Raw genomic sequence first — 17,707 nt, 5'->3', positions numbered from 1 at the left:
AGTCGCGACGCGCTGCCGCTGAATTCTGGGCTTCGTTCTTCGTTCCTCACCGCCATCATCCCTGTCAACCCAAATGGCCAACCTCGAGAAACGGAGACTAAAAGTCTCGACTGGATCGTTACCCTCCGACAAGACCGCCCTGGAGACTCTGCCGTTTCACCATCCTTTTGTTAGCCAGGCAAGTCTATCCGGATTACTAGTACGCGCTGGTGCTGGGGATCGGGGAGACTACCTGATTTTAGGGTACTGATGCCTGGAATCCCCAGTAGGTCGACGTCGTCTTTCCTGAAAATATCACCCTCGCAAACGCGTTATCGAAATTGGAGACGCGGTATGTGAAGGGGAGGACGAGGCTCAGCGTCATAGTCGTGAATGGAGATTCGTTTGGGAGGTACGCCTTGTCTCCGTTGCTTTCCAACTTACAGCGTCTTATAACTGAGCCACCCTTCCCTTCCTCAATGCAGTGGCGAAGTCACAATGCTCACAACCAACACCGTCGGGTCTTCACAGGACGTATGGTGTATCGACCCTCGAGGCGTCCTGTCTCTCTGTGTCTGCAAGGAGACATACGAATCGCTAGGAATTGTTGGGAAACCTCTGCCGTTTAAAGGTCGTTCAGACCAACACGGTACGTCTTGGATTCGTCTTTTCCTACCGCACTGGGTCGCCATCTGACCCGTTCCGTTCCATTCCCTATCCAACATGCCTTTCGGGGTTTTGACGAAACAGTCATTCAAATCCCTCTCAGAAAGAGCGCCGTTGAATCTACAAAAGCCTATGCTAAGACTAAAGCATCATCTGAGGCTTGGGAGGAACGCAGAGCTGCCCAAGAAAGGGTTGAGGGATGGGAGGTCGTGTATTGTTCTCGAGGTACGTGCCCCACACTATCTCTTTTGTTCCTCGACGGTGGCTCTGCGAAATGGTACTATTTCGGGTCCCTACAATTAGAGCGTCCATATACCATTTTTCGAACGCAGCATCTTCATTCCCTACTTTGTCATTCGGCGTCTAACTCTCGGCCACTCTCCCAAATAGACCATGATCGCATCCCTGAACTCTCAACAACAAAAGACGCTGAAGTCCGGCAAGTGAGATGTAAGAAGCGGGAATCCACCGACGTGTATATTCCATCTTCGTCCCTCGGAGCGCGACCTACGTTGGCCGGTTCGAAAGGGAAGAAGCCGGCTTCTTATGAGGATGAGATAGAAGATTGGAATAGGGATCTTATGGACTTGTTTGAGTGGGCGGGGTTGGCGGCCCTTAATTCTCCCAGGTAAGGAAGCACTGTCGTGAAGTGATACTTAGACATTATTGACGATACTTTGCGGATAGAATATCTGCCCGAGATCGTGCGGACCCGTACATTGCGGTCTATGAACCTCCGCAACCTTCGAGCGTGGGCAATGTCACACATCTATGCTGGAGGGGCCTCCTTGCGCCTACCTTCGTGCACACTATCATCGAACAGACTTGGTCAGTGTCACGTCCTTTCTCCAACCTTGTACAGACATTTGTTCATCCGCCTATAGTAAATCAATCGAAAGTCAAGCATCGACCGCACAGAAGCCAATCTTCGCTTTCATCACTGTCCACGGAGTGACAACGATCCCGATTTCATACCTTTCTCCAGGTGGAGAAGGGAAGGAAGCACAGGCTTTCGTCCGACTTCCTCGTCAAGACACCGAAGATACATGGAGTTTGCTGGTCAATGCCACGCCTTCTGGGGGTGTCTCTTGGACATTGCTTGAGTGCATCGGGCAATGGGACACGCGATGGGGCTAGGAATACTGCATGCTATTGGGTAGTAGTCTAAGCAAAACAGCAAGTGTAAAAGGTAAATATACATAGGGCTGCAACCCGCGAATCCACCCAATTGATACAAAAAGGTCGTTTGTTTGTTGCTTGACAGTCGGATGTATTGGATACAGATGTTGCGTTCGTTCATGGAGCGTGGCTTGGTGGTTGGTTGCTGGTGATGTGGCATGAGTAGGTGAATAACCAAAACAGACTGAAAGCGAGGACAAGGCGGGCTGAAAGGACTGTGGGGGAAGCGGCGGGAACAAGAGGGGTTGGGTAAGAAAACAATGGAAAGCTTGAAACATAGGATATAAGAGCATAAGTCAAAACGAAGCAACCAACATAAACATATTGAACAACAAAGAGGCAGAGCAAAGGCCAATAATACAATCCGCGTGAAGGGTGTGCCATACATAGGGGTATATAGCAAGAAAACGGTTGAAGGTGGCAAAGGACTCTAGAAAGTAACAGCAGTGTCCATCGTGATTACGGGTCTTAGGATTGTTGAGCTGGTCGATGAGCCTCTCTTTTGAAAGTGCCTTAATTGGCGTTTCGGACAAGGACAGGGGTAGTAGTGAGCCTAGCATACGACATCCTGGCACGAGGGTTTGTCAGAGGTCCCTCTCTGGTGTTTCTCGTGCGGGTGGGGCTATTGGGGATGGCAGGGATTGGGTGCCAATGGGGGTCCCTCCACGAATAGGGCCTTGCAGGGGTAACGCTTCCCGGAGGGGATGGTGAGATCAAAGAGTGGTCCTCGGTAGGATTGTGTGGGGTGGAAGGAGTGGCTGGGACGCGAACCGGGCTGCGAGACCTTGATCGAGGGGAAGGTGGGAAGACGACGACGGGCCTCGACAAGACTGGGGAGCGAGGCGGAGTGGGAATCTGGTCCATCGATACATCAGCAGCGATAATCGACGAACGGACGGTGGACGCAGAAAGGACGGCCGGAACCGCAGAGGCTGATCGAGGGCGATTTCGATTAGATCTAGGGGCCGTGGTCAGATTATTAGCCGCATTGGCAATGGCAATATTGTCCGCGGCCATATCTGCTGTGATACGTTCGAGTTGTTCACGTGCAGCGGCAGTATTGGCGTTGAGGGCGCTGAGTGCTGTGCGCCATTGTTCGAGATTGGCGCTGGCGCTGGCGGCGAGGAATTGGCGACTTGCGCGCGCCGTCCGGACATCCTCCGCCATGGCGATGGTGTTGGCGAGCATGACCGCTGGGTCGTCCAATCCTGTGGCCATTGGGCTCCCCACCTCGCTACCTCCGTCGCCTGAATCCGACGAGCTGTCAGAGCTCACATCAAGGATTGTCGCCCTCCGAACCCGTTCCGCAATCCCCTCCGCCTGCTCCCGACGGACAGTCTCGGGGTCAATGAAGGCCTCGTACTGCGCATGCTCGAAGAACTCGTCAGAGTCAGGGTCGAACCTATTCGAGACGCTCCATTTTTCGCAAGGGGGCCCAAGCAGGTCCGGTTCTGTGCGGACAGCGACAGCTGGTGCGCGGTGGGTCTTGGAGAATAGAGCTCGGCCCATTTCGTCGTCGTCGTCGTCGTCGTCGTTGGTTGATGAGACTTGTCGGCGATTGCTGTTGAATCCCGGATAGAGGTATGCAATAAGAATAAAAAGAGGGAATTAAAAGGAGCTTTTGAGTATAAACAAGTGCTTTTTGTAAAGCTTTTCGGTGGGGTATGAATAAAGAAGGGGTATTAGTACAGAGAGAGTGGAGCGGGCAGGGGCCTGGCAGGGGGATGTGATGGTGACAAGGGGCAAAAGGTACGCGTCGCGCTACATCCCAAATCGGCGGTGTTTGGTCCGAACAAATAATCCGGCGGAGCTATTCCTGGTCCGCCATTGCCTTTTCCGTCAACTTTCCTCTGTTACCATCAGTCAAGCTGAGCTTCGAATCTACTCATGAAGTGTGGAATAACCATTCCCAGACAATGTCAACTCGGTAGGTGAGTAATACTGTGAGTGAGTCCTTCGGTCCCTAGACACCGTACTCATGCCACGCTGGTTTTTCAGCAGCCTCGGTGGAGACTGTTGCGGGCATGACAGGAATTCGGTCTTCCCGTGAGGCTGTTCAGGAGCACCGCATCCTCTCCGAGCGAATGAATTGAGGTGGCGCTGAGTTAGAGTTCCAAGGTCATCTGAGCAAGGAAGCATCTCCAAGTGCTTCCTTCCAGCTATCCTCGAGTGGAAACAACCCCTATTGAGATTAATTACCCATGAGAAGGCGCTAATTCACGCTTAATGGGACGCGTCCTGCCATTACTGTCGTACGTTAGTATGCCTTGGCAAGGCCTTGTATTCCGGAACGAAGATCTCTGATTATCTTAAACTCAGTCTCGCCTTGGACCCCGGATTATTCTCGAGAGACGCTCTTCCTCGGCGCCAACCTGGTCAGTCGCGTCCCGCACGAAGGCCCGATGATAGTATTACAACAGCTGATGGGTGTGATGATAGAACTCTCTTGAAGATCCAACAAATTTGGAGCCGCTGTCCGTACTGGGGCCCAGTGGTGACACTCATCACGGGGAGGAGACGCCATTATCATTTCCTTCCGTCGAGGTCACCACGGCCACTGCATGTGCGGAGATATGATATGCCATCCCTCCAGGACTGCGAATTGTGACAGGAATAAGGAAGCTGGGAATCAATCTGTGTGTAGCAGGGAGGATATAGCCATTGTCCACGGATCGTCCTTAGACATTTGAAAAATGTTGTCCGAACCGACATTCACTGTCATCGGCTCTACACATATGCAGTGGAGAGGGTAAGCCAACACGAGCCTCAAAGAACGAACGGAATGAAGTTCCGGCGTTTAGATCTACGTGCACTGTATCGGCATCAGGCTCATGGGGTGAATCGATGCGAATTAAACGTACAACGTACAGTTTGGGCTGACAACTTGAATATGCTGACTGAGCGCCGATGTTTCTAGTTGGCGTGTGGAATGCATCATACAGTTTTGAAGTACATCTCACATTTCAACTAATTCAGTAGCTACAGCTTTGATAAAACAATACACAGATATTCCTACCTGATTGAAGCTGGGTCTATAGTGGTCGAGGGTGACCATCGCATGATGAACAATGCAGCCCAAGAAAAATAAGTTAATCGTGAAGAGTCGTGAGGCATCGCATGGAGGATTATATCAGAATCAGCCCGCAGATATCGCAATTCGCTACCGGGGAGCCCACTCCCCCTCTCCCCCTGCCGCCCGTTGAGCCCACCACTCGAAGTGGTGCAAAGCTCCTGCCCTTACGGACCACTCCCTTCCGTCTCCAACGATTCTCCTGACACCCAGCTCCGCATTGTGCCCCAGATGCAGCATGACGTTGACATTGGTTGCGAGTCCTCGAAGGTCTTGATGCAGTGGTGCCTCCGAATCCCGTTTCGAGGACCTGAAAGCTGCCAACGCGTGGTGTCGCGACACCGGGTAAAGTTCTGCCGCAAAGTACTTCAGCGATGGGAATAAGTGTGCGGGGAACTGCGGTGCGACGCAGTCCACGATGGTGAGGTGTGTTAGTTGAAGGAAAAGGTGCGGTCCGCCGACGGGTGGATCGACTGCGAAACATGGCCAAAGGTCCCAGTTCTCAAAAAGAGTAAGCTCTTTGAGTTTATCGTGGTGGAAGAATACATCTCGGGTGAAACGGAAACAGAGAAACATGACGGGGAATGAACACGCCAGAGACACGAGGTTGGTGCAGGAATGGATGATGTGGAGTTGTTCGAACGCGCTAGCCTTGAATTGCCGCCATGTGGCCGGTGTGGGCTCAGAGTACCCTAGTTTAGGTCTTTTGCGAGAGGTACCGCCTTTTATCCAGAGGTGGCCTACACGCTGAGCAAGGTCGGGGCGCGCTACCAACAGTTTGTGGAAAGAAAGGATCTTGGAGGTTGATTCGAGTCGGATCGGGAGATGTGGTAGGCATGCTCGTTCCATCAGTGGGGTCAGGGCTTTGGATATCAGAAGCGTGTTCCTGTAGCTCTTGTGTGAGGTGCGCCCTGCGAGAGCAACTATCTCGATGATCAGTTCGAGTGGCAGATCGTGACCACATGCTCGCGTAGCGTCACTCTTCGCGGACACGCCGGTAATGCTGAAAGAAAAGGCTTGAATCAGTGATGTTGAAGAAAGGGCATCAGTTATGTGTACTCACCGTTGAGAATTTGTGGTGAACAACCTCATTGCCCATCGTTTCATTCTGTAGAGTCCGAATAAGCTTGGCATGGTTGGAGCGAGAACCGAAGCGGGTGGGCTGCTGTCTTCGGGTTCAGCTGGTAGACAAAGAGCGTGTAGATGAGCTAACCGTTGACTTCTACGGCGCACAACCCTTCTTGCCCAGTGTTTCATGTTTGCAACCGCAGGGAACCCCGAGTCGATGGGCATTGGGAAAGTAGATTTGACAGTGGGAGGGGTGTGGGTATTCAGCGTAAATCAACAAGCATGTCGCCGCCGTTATATATAGTCAAGTCGTGTGTCACAACATAAAGAGGAATCAAGAATTAGACGGCGCTTGGAATGGCAGAAGCACTGCCGTGAGCCCTCGAAGAGTTATTAACGAATTGATCTCATCACGCTTAGCGCCGGATTCGAGTGATCTCCGGTTCACAGGCGCGTGCTGACTGCTCCACGTGCTCGTCACGGCTGCGCTCAACTGCCCTGGCCTGCGCTGCACCTTTAAGTTTATCTCTCTCCTTTGAGCATCGCGTTGGATGGCGTCGACAACACAATCGAGCTCATCGTCACCCCCGGCGACCGCCGCCCTACCGCCATCTTCAACCTCCCCAGCACCGACATCATCCCTCGAAACGTCCGACTTGCCAGCGTCACCTAACCCTTGGAGCGATGCCCAAGGGTCTAGCGGGGACCGAGACGAGCCTCGCGGTGAAGGGCGGCCTGTGACCCTACCAGACTCTGCCTCGTTGCAACAATCGATATTCAGCGGTCTCAAGTCCAACTCAGCTCCTGCTTCGCCGATCTCGAAGACCCCAGTGTCCAAGGATGTCCTGAGTGAATTCGATCCCTTGGCGAGCGTCGAGGAGGCAGCTGCAAGGCAGGCTTGGGAGTCCTCGGAAGGACACCCGCCACCACCTCGGACACCATCACCCCCACCTAGAACACCGTCGCCACCGTCCACACAAGATCCATCAAAGGCCCCACCGGAGACACCAAACACATCTATGGTAGCCAGTCCAACGGCTATAGACACACCCTCGTCGTCATCTTCTTTCCCTTCTCTTGCTGCTCTGGCTAGAACGTTTGCGATCCCCTTGGCGAGACCGCGACCTCAATCACTAGATGCCGCTAAACCAGTACCTTCCCCAGCGACCCTTTCATCCTTTGCCGCCCAACAAGATGCCTCATCGCGATCTGATCCTCGACGAGACAATGCGTCTAGATCAGGGACACCTAGTGCCGCAGGGAGCGGGACCGCATCGCCCGTACCTGGAGCTAGAACCGACTCTAAACCCGCAGAAGGCGCGTTCGATTTTCAAAAGTTCCTGGACCAGATGAAGTCGAGGTCGGCGGAACCTGTCTCCAAGTATCTCAGATCGTATGTCGCTGTTGTATGTCGCCTTTCAATGAACATTCGTCTTATTTCTACTACAGTTTCTTGAGCAATTTCGCGAAACGAACCTTTACTGTCAATGATCAAATCAAAATTATCAATGACTTTTTGGTTGTGAGCCCTCTTATCTCTCATCCCCTTCAGGCACACCTTTTTGATCATGAAGTATAGTTCATTGGGGAACAGATGCGTAACTGTGATGTTTGGAAGAATGCTTCAGAGACCGAGTTTGACAATGCGATGGAGGGCATGGAGAAGTTGGTCATGAATCGGTTATACGATTTGTGAGTAAATCCTGTGATCATCATGGGTTTCATGTTCTGACCTGATTTACAGCACGTTTACTCCTCAACTTGCTCGCGCCACCCCGCCGCGACCCATTACGACTGATGATCTTGAAAAGGATAAGGTTCTGGCGCAGCGGATAGCGTTGTTTGGATGGATCGAGGAGAAGCATCTCGATGTACCTGAAGGAGAAGGGAGCAAGGGTTTCCTCATGTTCGCACAGCAAGGCACGTACATCAACTCGGTCTAGCCTCTACTGCGAATAGGCGCTCACTTTCCCAAAATCAGAGCTCTTGAAGATCAACCATTACAAAGCCCCGCGAGATAAACTCATTTGCATTCTCAATTGCTGCAAAGTGATATTCGGCCTCATCCGGCATTTGAAGATGGAAGAAGGAGCTGATACATTCGTCCCGATTCTCATCTTCGTCGTATTGAAAGCTAACCCGGAACATCTGCTTTCGAACGTTGAGTGAGTTTGATTCCCTATCTCTATTCTTCAAAGACCCGTGTATTGAAGGTTTTCCGACAGGTTTATCAATCGTTTCAGGAACCCTGCCAAATTGCAGAGCGAAGCTGGATACTACCTTTCGAGTTTGGTATGTATCTCCATACCTTCAGTCACGGCATCCGTTAACAACGGGACATCCGTAGATGGGTGCAGTATCTTTCATTGAAACGATGGACCACACCTCGCTGTCCAACATTGATCGAGAAGAATTCGAGCGGTACGACCCAGCCATTTTGTTTATCGTCGGTTCACCGGAAGCTTACTCTTACCACTCATTCTAGCAATGTCGAAACAGCCATCAGAGCTCTCCCGCCTTCGGAACCTACATCTCCTATCGTCTCTCCACCCCAATCTTCTCGTATTTTGGCTGTACCCCAATCACCGCACGCTGGAGAAGAATCGGCACGGCCCCTCGCTCTATCTACACCTTCACATTCTCAATCCCAAACGATTGGCGATGATGCGAAGAGACTGCTGCAGAAGACGGGAGATACCATATCCAAGCCTCTAAATGCGATCGGGAGGATATTCTCAGAGGCTTTGGATGGGGCAGAGAACAAGCTGGCGTACCTCCCTGGGCCGTTTGCACCATTTGAGCTTGGGAGGGAGCAGAGGCAGCAACAACAACTCCAAGGGGGCCCACAACAGCAGTATCAGTATACCGGTCAGGGGCCTTCGTCTGCTCCTGTATCCGGAGGACCTTTACCCCCATGGGCACTTTCACCGCAGGGCCACCAGTTCCCGCAGACACCGCAGTCCGCTGGTGTACCACAAACGCCGTATGGACCGCAAGGGGATTACGCGCCTCCTATACAGACACCTTATAAGCCTCGTATCAAGAGGCCGTATTCGCCTTCTGGATATTCGCCATATCCGGGCTCGTCACCTGGTGCATCACCGGGATATGGCAACCCTGACGAGACGCCTTCTAAAGTGCCTTACACGAACCAGCCACTCGCCATCGGACCCTCGCAACCTCTCCTCCCCCCACGCGTCAACTACCTCGCTCACTCGGAGGGTGGTGGTAGCGGCTCTTTGAATGCTGCAGCGAGCGAGATCGCGCGAACGCCTACGCCCAACTTGGATTTCGCGGGTGTGCAGGCGCAGATTGAGGCGAGCCATAAGAGTAGGGAGGAGGAGATTGAGAGGGCGAGGGCACAGTTGGTGCAGATTTTCCCTGGGACGGATAGGGAGGTTGTGGATTGGGTCTTGGAGGCTAATGATGGTGACCTTGGGAAGAGCATCGAGTCGCTTTTGGAGATGAATAGCGGGGAGTAGAGGCTTAAGCGAGGCGGTGCTGGGTTGATGTCCTTGGATTATTAACTATGGGATAGGATATGTGTACGTGACCTTCCGAATTGAATTAGAACACTGGAGAATATTAGTGTTAATCAAACTACGCGTCTATAAGCCCAGCAGTGTCACCAAGGAGAATATTGTCTATCAAGCGCGTCTTGTCGACGTAGAGAGCGCCGCTGAGGATGACGAGCCTATCAACTGGCCGTGCGTCTGAAGGGAGGACGCTAAAGTCATCCGCGTCGTTCATCTCGATGTAATCCAGCTTCATCTGCACGTCCAACCCCCCTTTCGCGATTCGTTCTTGTGCTTGGGTGATTTGAGCGACAGCTGCATCAATGCACTCTTGTTTTGTGGAATTTCCTTCCTTCCATTTGGCTTCCGCTGCGAGGAGGGCTCGGCGGAGGGTATCAGCAACTTTGCGACCTGAAGGAGAGAGATAGGCGTTGCGGGAGGAGAGAGCGAGTCCGTCTGTTGGGTCTCGTGCTGTTGGGACGATGTGGAGGTTCTCGGGTGTTGGATGTGGGCACAGCAGATCTCGTACGAGACGTTTGAGGATGAAAGCTTGCTGGATGTCCTTTTGGCCAAAGTAGGCGTGTGTAGGCTAGGTGGCGATTAGAAGATTAAATCGAGACTAAAGTTGATAGGAGAGCGTACTTGGATGATGTTGAACAACTTGGTCACGACTGTTGCGACACCCCTGAAGAATGTAGGTCTGGTCATTCCTTCCATTTGGTGACTGTAGCCTTTGACCTCGATGAAGGTCCCTTTCTGTTCCGAGACGTTCAAAACGATGCCAGAGGGGTACATTTCTTTGACGGTAGGAGCAAATACCGCAGAGGGTGTTTTTATCTCTTTATCTGACGAAGTCGTAGTGGCTTCGAGGAGTTTGAGGTCGGTAGGTAGTGTGCGGGGGTATGTAGCCAGGTCTTCGTGCGGGGCGAATTGAGCTGGGTTGACAAAGATAGATACGACGGTTAGGTCGTTGTCTGTGAGTGACCTGCGGACTGTTCATCGTCAGCCTAAGTTCATTGCACTGATGGATTGGGCTCGCACCTAGTGATAGATGTCCTTCATGAAGCGCCCCCATGGTTGGGACGAACCCAACCGATTTACCCTCCTTGAATGCCTTCTGCCTCCATTCCCTGTACGACGCAACGGTCGTAAATATGGGTATCGTAGATTGTGGTAGATATGCTGTCATCTTGGTCGAGTTGTAGCGCGTTTGGCTGTAGCGAAATCCGAGTTGAAGACTAGTCGTTGGTAGTTGAAATCGAATTGAGATCCGACGAGATGCAGGGAGAGCAATAGATATCATGTAAAGAGTCCAAGAAGCCAGAGAGGTTAAATATAGAGCAGGCTATGGTGAGCAGTGGATATGAGCTGGCATGTGAGCGGGGTGAGCGGAGGGAAGGAGAAAAGTTGAGTTAACCGAGGTCCTGCTCTAGAATTGCCGGTCCAACTTTGAGGGGAGATAAGATTATTGATAAGATTAGATCTTCGGAAACCAGCTCCGATCAACGCGGTGGCAGGGCAGCTCCGGGCGCTTCGATTGCTTTTCGCTTTATCCACCAACAAAGCAAATGATAGACAACAACATGCGCTCAGCAACACGTAGCTAAGATGGCCACTTTGTCTCGTACGACGCTTTCGTTTATTTCCATGATTCAGCTGCCATGGAACGAGCGAGCTCGACGTGCATTCGTGTGCAAGTGCCACAGGCAGTGACAGGTAGCCCTCTGTTGCCCTTGAAAGAAGCCCGAAGTTGAACAATCCTTTCGCCTCTTGCATTCGGGTAAAAGTACTTTTTGCCACCCATACTTGACAAGGTGAGTCAGAAGAATCACCCTCACCGCCCACAACCTGAAAACTCTTCATTGCTGTGTAGTGGTGTGTACATTCGGTAACTTCCATGGACGCTTTGGCGCCCGCAGAAAGAAGTTCGAATTCGAATATGCTTTTTCTGTGCCGTTGACTCAGAGATGGGCCCGACGGCGAGACAACGGAACCCACGTCGCTGCCGGTATGACTAGGAGTGACCATGCAGTCTCTGTTGTGGCCAAGCAGCCACTCAATCCATCTGTGCCACTACAGTTGCCCCGTATAAGAAGTGAAGCACAAGAAGGCATCGATTTTACAAACCACCCAACCTTTGCCATCATGGCTGGTTCTCTCGATTCAGTCGCCCAACAAATTTTCCGTCTACTCGACGATGTCACAGATGGCCAGTTAAAGTCAAGCTTGAGCACCCCGTCGAATTCGACAGAACCTGCCATCCTTCCAATTCCAACATCTTTCAGCATCACCTCGATCTTGACCCTTTTACTATCGTTCTCCGCTTTGAGGAACTACATCAAGTTCGCCTTTCTTGGCACGATCCTAGAGACTGCACGTCGATGGGCATTTTATTACTGGTATAAGATTTCCAACGCTTTCTTCATTAACGTTCATCTGGAAGATGATGATGAACCCTATGGTAAGACATAGCTCGATTTCCGGGAATTGTGGATGCTTACTGGCACCGTGGTTAGACTGGATGATGGTATGGCTTTCGCGACAACCAGAGTGGAGTACGTATCTTACCTTCCAATCACTCCAGAAGAAATCACTGACCTGTTTCCATTGTCCTAGGATCAGCAAAACATATTGAAGTTACGACGGATGACTGGGGTTTGGATACGAACGCTTCACACATTGAAGGAGAAGAAGACGACCCTACAGATGCACTCCATCGTACCTCCGGCCTGAATTTTATCCCAACCATATCAACACCAACCACTCTCTGGTACAAGGGGCGATACTGGATGTATGTCTCCAGGCAAATCCGCGAGGCGAAGGGCCCCTATGACTCTGCTACTAAAATCCTCGACCTTCGGTACGTTCGTTTTTTCGATCCTTCTTTCGTTCAAAGACTGAATGACTCTGCGCCATAGGATTATGGCTTGGGATTCCCGCAAGGTTCTCAACGACTTGCTACGCGAAGCAAAGAAGTTGTATAAAGAGTCTCAGGAGAACAATGTCTGCATTTACACCGCTGATCTGTACGTACACCTCTCTGCGAAGTTTCATCCTCCGTATGATTGACATATTTCGAAAATAGATCCAACTACTGGAAGCTACTGGCCTGCCGACCGAAACGACCTTTGGACTCCATCGTCCTCGATCCCGGGGTTAAGACTCTTATCCTTGACGACGCTCTCGATTTCATGCTGAGCAAAAACTGGTACATCAAACGAGGTATTCCCTTCCGGCGTGGATACCTTTTGGTGAGTACTTCAACGTACGTTTGCGTTGGATGGTCAATTTGATATTCTTTTGAACAGCATGGACCTCCGGGAACGGGCAAGACCAGCATTATCCACGCTTTGGCCGGTGAACTGGGTTTGAATGTCTACATCATCTCCCTCTCGCGCTGCGGAATGGACGACAACACGCTGGGTGACATCATTTCTCGACTTCCAGGTATGCATCCACTATCGTTCTTTGACCTCCCAAATCTAACAACATCTTTCTTGGCAGAACGATGCATCGCTCTAATGGAAGACATCGACGCCGCTTTCAGCCGGACTCTGAATCGAGATGGGGGCTCCGATTCCGGCTCTGACGATGGCGAGAAATCTACCCCTACCTCAAGAGTCAGCCTTAGCGGGCTCCTCAACGCGCTGGACGGTGTCGGCGCACAGGAGGGCCGAATCCTCTTTGCCACGACAAATAAGTATGGAACCCTCGACCCGGCTTTGACGCGACCTGGAAGGATGGATGTGCATGTGGAATTCAAGCTTGCAAGCCGCTTGCAGGCGAAGGAGTTGTACAAACGCTTTTATCTTCCTGATGAGGAAGCTACGAGAATCTCGGAGGAGGGGCTGATAAAGGGGTCAGAAGCTGATTCGCCAGAAGTAGACGGAAAGACATTGCCAATTGGCGGGGATGAGAAGACCGGAGCGTCGGAAGAGCCACTGCCCATCGCACCTCACAAGCGCCGTGCTCCCAAGCTCTCTCTGGAGCAAGTCGAGGGTCTGTCCACTGAATTTGCCAGCTTCATTCCGGAACGTGAACTCTCCATGGCATCGATACAGGGGTATCTCATGATCTACAAGACGCGTCCTTTTGAAGCCGTGAAGGATGCTCCAGAGTGGGTTGTGAAGGAGAGGAAAGCTGCTGCTTTGCGGGAGGAGTCGGAGAAGAGGAGGAAAGACAATGAGCCAGAGGCGAAGGATTCAACGGAGAAAGGGTCAGATGAAAGCTAGGGAGCCGTAGGCGCCGAGGTATCTTACCGGTATCTGTGTAAAATTAATGATACGTTACTATCGTATATTATTTCCTAAGTGCGACGATTGAACGAATATTGACTCTACTCCATTGGGCGAGCGGGCTACACTATTCCGAGCAAATATTGAGGTCATTCGGCGGATCTCCACAAGATCTCCATTTGTAATTTATGTCTTTTTTTCTAGTTGAGTTGGGCGAACCGCTGCAGGGAAACGCCAAAGTAAGCGCCGAGGAATGTCGGAGATGCAAACGGTGATCGCGACGACGATCCATTTGACAGTTGGTCCGTGCGCTCTCACTGGGGTCCTTATATCCACTTGACCACCGTATTCCGTGCCCTTGCTTCCCTTTCTTCTCGCAAGTGAACATCCCCACTGTAACTAACGACGATGAACCTATCCAGGTCCTCTCATCATAGGAGTATGATGCAGTGGCTGCCTTTTGCTAGTAAGAGTGCCAATGCCCTGCTTCGCTCTGACCGGCGAGCGATGCGGATGGGATTTCTGGTTCTTCAGCACCTATCACAAGAAGTCGAGTTTCCCGGGGACACTTGATACCGCCGCGAGCAGCTCGTACAAAGTTCGCCAACGAGATATTTCCTGACAGTCCTGACGGTACCAACGATGGTGTCTCTGGTTCTGGGACTGCACGTTCCGACATCCAATTGCAACAGGTTATGGAGGAAGATGGACCCTCTTTCGACGACCTGATCTCCCAAACCCCATTCTCCACAATTATAGTCGAACTCTTCGAAACCAAAAACCACGTCCCTCTTACTCTCTTCACGCCTCTCGGGTGTATCCCTCGGTACCTCAAGTTGTTACGAGAACGGGGATCTCAGGCTCCTGCTGCCATCCGAAGGTGATTTGAGAAATACTTTATGGTGATGGCTGGACAAGAGCACCTTGCGCAGGGTTTACACGATACGTGCCGCGATTCGACATCGACGATCGGAGAGTTTTATCAATACAGGTCGAACACGACGATAGAGAGTATCGGAAGGGACAACTGAGGTTGAGGACAATTGGGGAATGCTTCAGGAAGTTGAAAGTGCTCGACAGAACTGTGTCAGGTCGTCGCTTCGAGCCCTATCCAACTCCAGAAAACAAGATAGGCTCGTTCTCTCGAGAGCCGTGACGAAGCGTGAAGCCAAGTAAACCTAATCAGGTTTCCTTGGTGTTGCCTGGGCCAGCTTGCTGGCCGGAACGCCCAGATGACCACCGAGCCGGAGCAACCGTGGCTGGATGGCCAAGCGTAGGCGCTGGTGGTGGGCGGGAGCGGTGGGACGCGAAAACGAGAGAGGAACGAGTAGAGAGGATGGGGACCTCTCGAGAATGGCGAGAAGATGAGAGATACCATCTCTCATCGGCGCGAGGAAGACGAGGCTGTTTGGTCTGACCAAACAGGTGCGCCGCCTCCGGATCACTCGACCTCATCTTGTCCACGGATGTTGTGCTTGCACTACATCCACCCAAGGAGGAAAGAACACCACCAGTTCGTAAACAGAGTAACAACGCAACCTCAGCCGCCGGAAAGCGCACTATTCGATCGAGTCGAGGGAAAACCATTCGCCGGGAGGAAGAAGGAACGAAAGCAGTAAACAGAATGCATGCACCAGCATCATGGCAGAACAAGCATTTTAGTCAATTATCGTTATTCTTTATCCCAGCCATCTGAATTCTTCTAATACAAACAAAACCAACTCGAAGTGCAAAGAGTAAAAGAACGTAAAGTCGTAGGGCAACAAGTCGTTCACAGAACAAAGCCGCAAAAAAGCGTAAGTAGTAATACATATGCGCTAGATTCGATAATATCCCCGCCCTGTGTTTGTACAGTGAGCCAATATGTAGCAAGGGACTGTAGAAGACATACATTCCACACCTAGTCGCCAGCCTCCCGCATCCACCCAAGCCAGCTCGGAAAACGCATTATTAATATCCACCACCATGCGCCCCTTCCTCTGGGGTCTGCGCCTTTTCCTTAATTTCCTCAATTTCACACTCCCGACACACCCACAACACAATCCTCCTAATCGCCTCTGTCACCTCTTCCGTACTCAACGGTTCCTTCACAGGTGGACAATGCATGAACAACACCCTCGCCGGCTTGGATTTCGACGTATTACTAGACGAGCTCGCGTGGTTAGCTTTGGGGCCCGTGCTCCCTGAACCTTGTGAAGAATGTTGCTGTTGTTGTTGTTGCTGCTGTTGTTGGTAATATCCAGCCTGACCGGGGTATCCTTGGTATGATTGGTAGTAGGGTCCTTGAGCCGACGGTGTGAAGTAAGGAGAGTTGGTGCTCATGTATGGCATCGTCAATTTAGAGGAGCGCTTAGATTCCGCCAGGGAGCAGTAGTAGATAAAATCGCACAAGTAGTGGCCTGCATCCATCGAGGTATAGATTTGCTGGTAGAGTGCAAACAACGTATCAACAAAAGCGTTGCTCATGAAAGGAAAAGGGCAGAAGCTTACAGTGATTCCACTCGCTTTCAAATCCTGGACCAACCGCGTCACATCGATATCCGTCATCATCTCGTCTGGGAAGCTTTCGTAGGCCGTTCCGAAGCCTCTTACAGGTCTAACCGAGTTTTCTGTGCCTGGGATCGCAGGTTGAGGATCGTGCACCGCCGGATTATATCCCAACCTCTCGTTGTTATACCCCATACCCATACTTCCAAACCCGCCTCCACCAGGTCCCCGCAGATTATAGTGTACACCCGAAGGCACAATCGCACCCGCAGGACCCACTCCAGCAGGTGGGTGTGCGCCAGGCCCTCTTGTCGCGTTGATGTTGTTTTTAGCGCCCGTCGAAGGGGGAGGTACAATCGCACAATAGTTCCCACTCGCATCCTTCATGTTGTACCCAAACTTGTGGCCGATTATCTCCATCCTCAGCGGGCCCCTCCCAGCAACACCAATATGGAAGATAAAATCATATCCGCTTTCCGGGGCAGGTGGGAAATCGGGTGGGAGCTCGATGAAGGTCGAGTCGGTAGGGAGCTTGGGGGGTTTGAGGTGGAGGCCGGGGATGATGTCGAGAACTGCTTCGTACAAGACCGGGATTTCGAGCGCGGTGATGTGAACGTTGAATGGGCCTGGTTCGGGCAGTGGGGGAAGAGGCGGGCTTGTGACCGTCGCCATGGGTGGGTTCTTGAGCTTTGAGGACCCAGCTGAGGCCTTGACGGTCGATTTGGATGCAGAAGGGACTGATGGGGAAGCTCTGAGGTGATTGTACGAAGAAGCATCGCCGTTTCCCAGGATCGTTTCCCGTGGGAAACGATAGGAGAGCTGACAGGAGCAGGAGCGGCTCCCGGCGGCGTCGCAGTCCCAGCACTCGTTGAGCCTACTGGACCCTTCTTCTCGCTGCCGGGTGTGGCGACGACGATGTTGCCAAAGACGTCGAACCACTGATCGCTGGAGATCGTCATGTTATGCAAGGCCTTGACTGCCAACCAAGATGGGTTGGTCTTGTGTTTCATGAATGGCTGGGGCTTGAAGTTGGATCATTTCCGTTTTATGATAAAACGAAAAAGGAGAGCAGAAATATAAATCGGGCGGCAGAGAGAGAGAACGAGGGTCGATGCGTGACGGGTTCGAGACGAGGCAGCATCGATTTTTTGAGATGGAGCAGAGAGAATTGCGGTTGGGTTCGGTTTTCGGGGTTCAAGCAACAAGGAGGTGAGAGAGCACTTACACCGAAACCGGTTACGAGCACATGGTACGTCTTAGGCCCCTCCTCTTCTGCCTGTGGTTGCTGCTGTTGCGCTTGCTCGTCGTTCGCCTTTGTCGACGACGTACCTTCACCGCTCTGCCCAGAAGCTATCGGATCGTCGTTGGGGGATGCAGACATGTCGTGTGGCCGATGGAGTCGTCGATGGCAGCGATAGCGTCGATAAGTTTCAAGGAGGAAAGACTGCCCACCACGTTTACAGTAAACGGACCAAAAACAACTGCCACTTTACCTCAAAGGTCATGCG

General features: G+C 51.9%; 7 protein-coding genes across 7 annotated transcripts; 3 read left to right on the top strand and 4 right to left on the bottom strand.

Annotated features, from left to right (window-relative positions):
- Nucleotides 1–73: 73 nt before the first annotated feature.
- CC1G_00826 (hypothetical protein) lies at nt 74–1,782 on the top strand (the record flags this gene model as incomplete). Its single annotated transcript, XM_001831227.2, has 6 exons — nt 74–199; nt 270–391; nt 465–628; nt 1,036–1,273; nt 1,333–1,473; nt 1,530–1,782. The coding sequence occupies 6 exons, from the start codon at nt 74–76 to the stop codon at nt 1,780–1,782; spliced, it is 1,044 nt and encodes a 347-aa protein (XP_001831279.2).
- Nucleotides 1,783–1,816: 34 nt separating this feature from the next.
- Nucleotides 1,817–3,333, bottom strand: CC1G_00825 (hypothetical protein; the record flags this gene model as incomplete). Its single annotated transcript, XM_001831226.2, has 1 exon — nt 1,817–3,333. The coding sequence occupies one exon, from the start codon at nt 3,331–3,333 to the stop codon at nt 2,338–2,340; it is 996 nt and encodes a 331-aa protein (XP_001831278.1). The 3' UTR covers nt 1,817–2,337.
- A 1,294-nt stretch (nt 3,334–4,627) lies between these two features.
- Nucleotides 4,628–6,296, bottom strand: CC1G_00824 (hypothetical protein; the record flags this gene model as incomplete). The annotated part of the gene is made up of 5 exons (XM_001831225.2): nt 5,958–6,296; nt 5,066–5,897; nt 4,841–5,013; nt 4,686–4,737; nt 4,628–4,636 (listed from the first exon to the last, which is right to left on the bottom strand). The coding sequence occupies exons 1-5, from the start codon at nt 6,185–6,187 to the stop codon at nt 4,628–4,630; spliced, it is 1,296 nt and encodes a 431-aa protein (XP_001831277.2). The 5' UTR covers nt 6,188–6,296.
- A 217-nt stretch (nt 6,297–6,513) lies between these two features.
- CC1G_14820 (guanine nucleotide exchange factor Vps9) lies at nt 6,514–9,444 on the top strand (the record flags this gene model as incomplete). The annotated part of the gene is made up of 8 exons (XM_002910795.1): nt 6,514–7,355; nt 7,412–7,484; nt 7,542–7,654; nt 7,707–7,882; nt 7,944–8,127; nt 8,188–8,254; nt 8,310–8,383; nt 8,448–9,444. The coding sequence occupies 8 exons, from the start codon at nt 6,514–6,516 to the stop codon at nt 9,442–9,444; spliced, it is 2,526 nt and encodes an 841-aa protein (XP_002910841.1).
- Nucleotides 9,445–9,511: 67 nt separating this feature from the next.
- Nucleotides 9,512–10,666, bottom strand: CC1G_00821 (pantothenate synthetase; the record flags this gene model as incomplete). Its single annotated transcript, XM_001831222.2, has 3 exons — nt 9,512–10,066; nt 10,120–10,469; nt 10,519–10,666. 3 exons carry the CDS (start codon nt 10,664–10,666, stop codon nt 9,563–9,565), a joined length of 1,002 nt encoding a protein of 333 aa, XP_001831274.2. The 3' UTR covers nt 9,512–9,562.
- A 956-nt stretch (nt 10,667–11,622) lies between these two features.
- CC1G_00820 (mitochondrial chaperone bcs1) lies at nt 11,623–14,596 on the top strand (the record flags this gene model as incomplete). The annotated part of the gene is made up of 8 exons (XM_001831221.2): nt 11,623–11,938; nt 11,994–12,032; nt 12,094–12,337; nt 12,396–12,503; nt 12,563–12,728; nt 12,786–12,924; nt 12,982–13,693; nt 14,338–14,596. The coding sequence occupies 8 exons, from the start codon at nt 11,623–11,625 to the stop codon at nt 14,594–14,596; spliced, it is 1,983 nt and encodes a 660-aa protein (XP_001831273.2).
- A 1,930-nt stretch (nt 14,597–16,526) lies between these two features.
- On the bottom strand, nt 16,527–17,642 carry CC1G_00819 (hypothetical protein). The gene is made up of 2 exons (XM_001831220.2): nt 17,425–17,642; nt 16,527–17,221 (listed from the first exon to the last, which is right to left on the bottom strand). The coding sequence occupies exons 1-2, from the start codon at nt 17,578–17,580 to the stop codon at nt 16,622–16,624; spliced, it is 756 nt and encodes a 251-aa protein (XP_001831272.2). The 5' UTR covers nt 17,581–17,642; the 3' UTR covers nt 16,527–16,621.
- Between the last annotated feature and the right edge of the window lie 65 nt (nt 17,643–17,707).

Source organism: Coprinopsis cinerea (assembly GCF_000182895.1).
Source record: "Coprinopsis cinerea okayama7#130 chromosome 7 map unlocalized cont3.7, whole genome shotgun sequence".
Taxonomy (NCBI): domain Eukaryota; kingdom Fungi; phylum Basidiomycota; class Agaricomycetes; order Agaricales; family Psathyrellaceae; genus Coprinopsis; species Coprinopsis cinerea.
This window is presented reverse-complemented; position numbering and strand designations above follow the sequence as displayed.